The 1,461-nt window shown below is 37.1% G+C and overlaps 1 protein-coding gene across 1 annotated transcript in view; it reads left to right on the forward strand.

Moving 5' to 3' along the window:
• The window catches only part of LOC107610627 (oligopeptide transporter 6-like), a 5,816-nt gene extending 4,723 nt beyond the window's left edge, over positions 1–1,093 (forward strand). Inside the window, exons 5-7 of the mRNA XM_016312657.2 lie at positions 92–115; positions 259–535; positions 628–1,093. Of these exons, the coding sequence (XP_016168143.1) occupies positions 92–115; positions 259–535; positions 628–959 (633 nt within the window). The 3' untranslated portion in view covers positions 960–1,093. The remainder of the gene's footprint in view (positions 1–91; positions 116–258; positions 536–627) is intronic.

The following is a 1,461-nucleotide window of genomic DNA, read 5'->3' on the forward strand; positions in this document are numbered from 1 at the left end:
TCGATTTTAGTGATTTTAGTATAATATGTTAGTGAGTAAACAAGGCATATAAGAAAATTAAATGGTTCTGATTTGATTGGTAATATTACAGGTACTTGGAACATTGATAGCAGTGGTAGTGTACACACTAGCAGCATGGTGGAAAATTCCTAATAATAATGAGCTCACCATGAAATTCGATTTTAGTATAATATGTTAGTGAGTAAACAAGGCATATAAGAAAATTAAATGGTTCTGATTTGATTGGTAATATTACAGGTACTTGGAACATTGATAGCAGTGGTAGTGTACACACTAGCAGCATGGTGGATGATGGAGAAAATTCCTCACCTTTGCGACGTTTCAAAACTGCCGGCAGATAGCCCTTGGACATGCCCAATGGACACGGTCTTCTACGACGCATCTGTTATCTGGGGACTCATTGGACCCCGCAGGATCTTCGGCAATCTCGGTGAGTACGCAAAGGTTAACTGGTTCTTTCTTGGCGGTGCCATTTTACCCCTTCTTGCATGGATCGCTCACAAGGCATTCCCAGGTAACTCACTCATCACCATTCTCCATTCAATTTCGCAGCATATAGGCATGTATAACAATCTAACAGACTTGCATATACTCCAATTGATTAAGGTGTGAAATGGATCGGCCAAATTCACTTCCCCGTATTGTTGGGTGCGACGGCAATGATGCCGCCGGCCTCATCGCTTAACTTCAATAGCTGGTTAATACTGGCGTTCCTGTCGGGGTTCGTGGTGTATCGGTACAAACCGGAGTGGTGGAGCCGCTATAACTACGTCCTGTCCGGTGCTCTTGATGCCGGAACTGCCTTCATGGCCATGTTCTCGTTCTTTTTGTTAGGATCCACGCAGATTTCATGGTGGGGGAATAGCGGAGAAGGCTGTCCCTTGGCTACATGCCCTACCGCCCCTGGCATTGCTGTTGGTAATTGCCCAGTTCATTGATCATTATTCTCAACAACAGTAACAGTAACTACCTAGCATTCTTATTATTATTATTAGTTTTCATGTGGATATTAGGAACTAGTTCAAGGCTTCAAATGTTATCTTTATATTTCAGTGTTTTATGATTTTAATTTGGGACTACACTTTCTAGATTTTTTAGGCCACAATCTTTCGCTTCTCTTTTCTTTTATTTCCGCATGTATAGAGTGCTGTTTGGAAACTATTTTAATACGAGAAATGATTTTTATTTTTATTTAAAATTTAATTTCATAATTTAAAATAATTTTAATACATTAATTAATATAATGGAAGAAAACTTCACATAAATTGAAGAAACACAAGTGAATGCATAGTACTATAGTAGAATCCGTTTAAATAGGTCTGTAAATGATTTTTTTTGCATATAAAAAATTATAACATTAATATTTGGTACAGTTTGTTAAAATTAACTTATGATTTTTTAAAAACTCAAAAGTTAACAAAATAATTTTTTTCTGTAATA

This window comes from Arachis ipaensis, chromosome B08 (genome assembly GCF_000816755.2).
Source record: "Arachis ipaensis cultivar K30076 chromosome B08, Araip1.1, whole genome shotgun sequence".
Taxonomy (NCBI): Eukaryota; Viridiplantae; Streptophyta; class Magnoliopsida; order Fabales; family Fabaceae; genus Arachis; species Arachis ipaensis.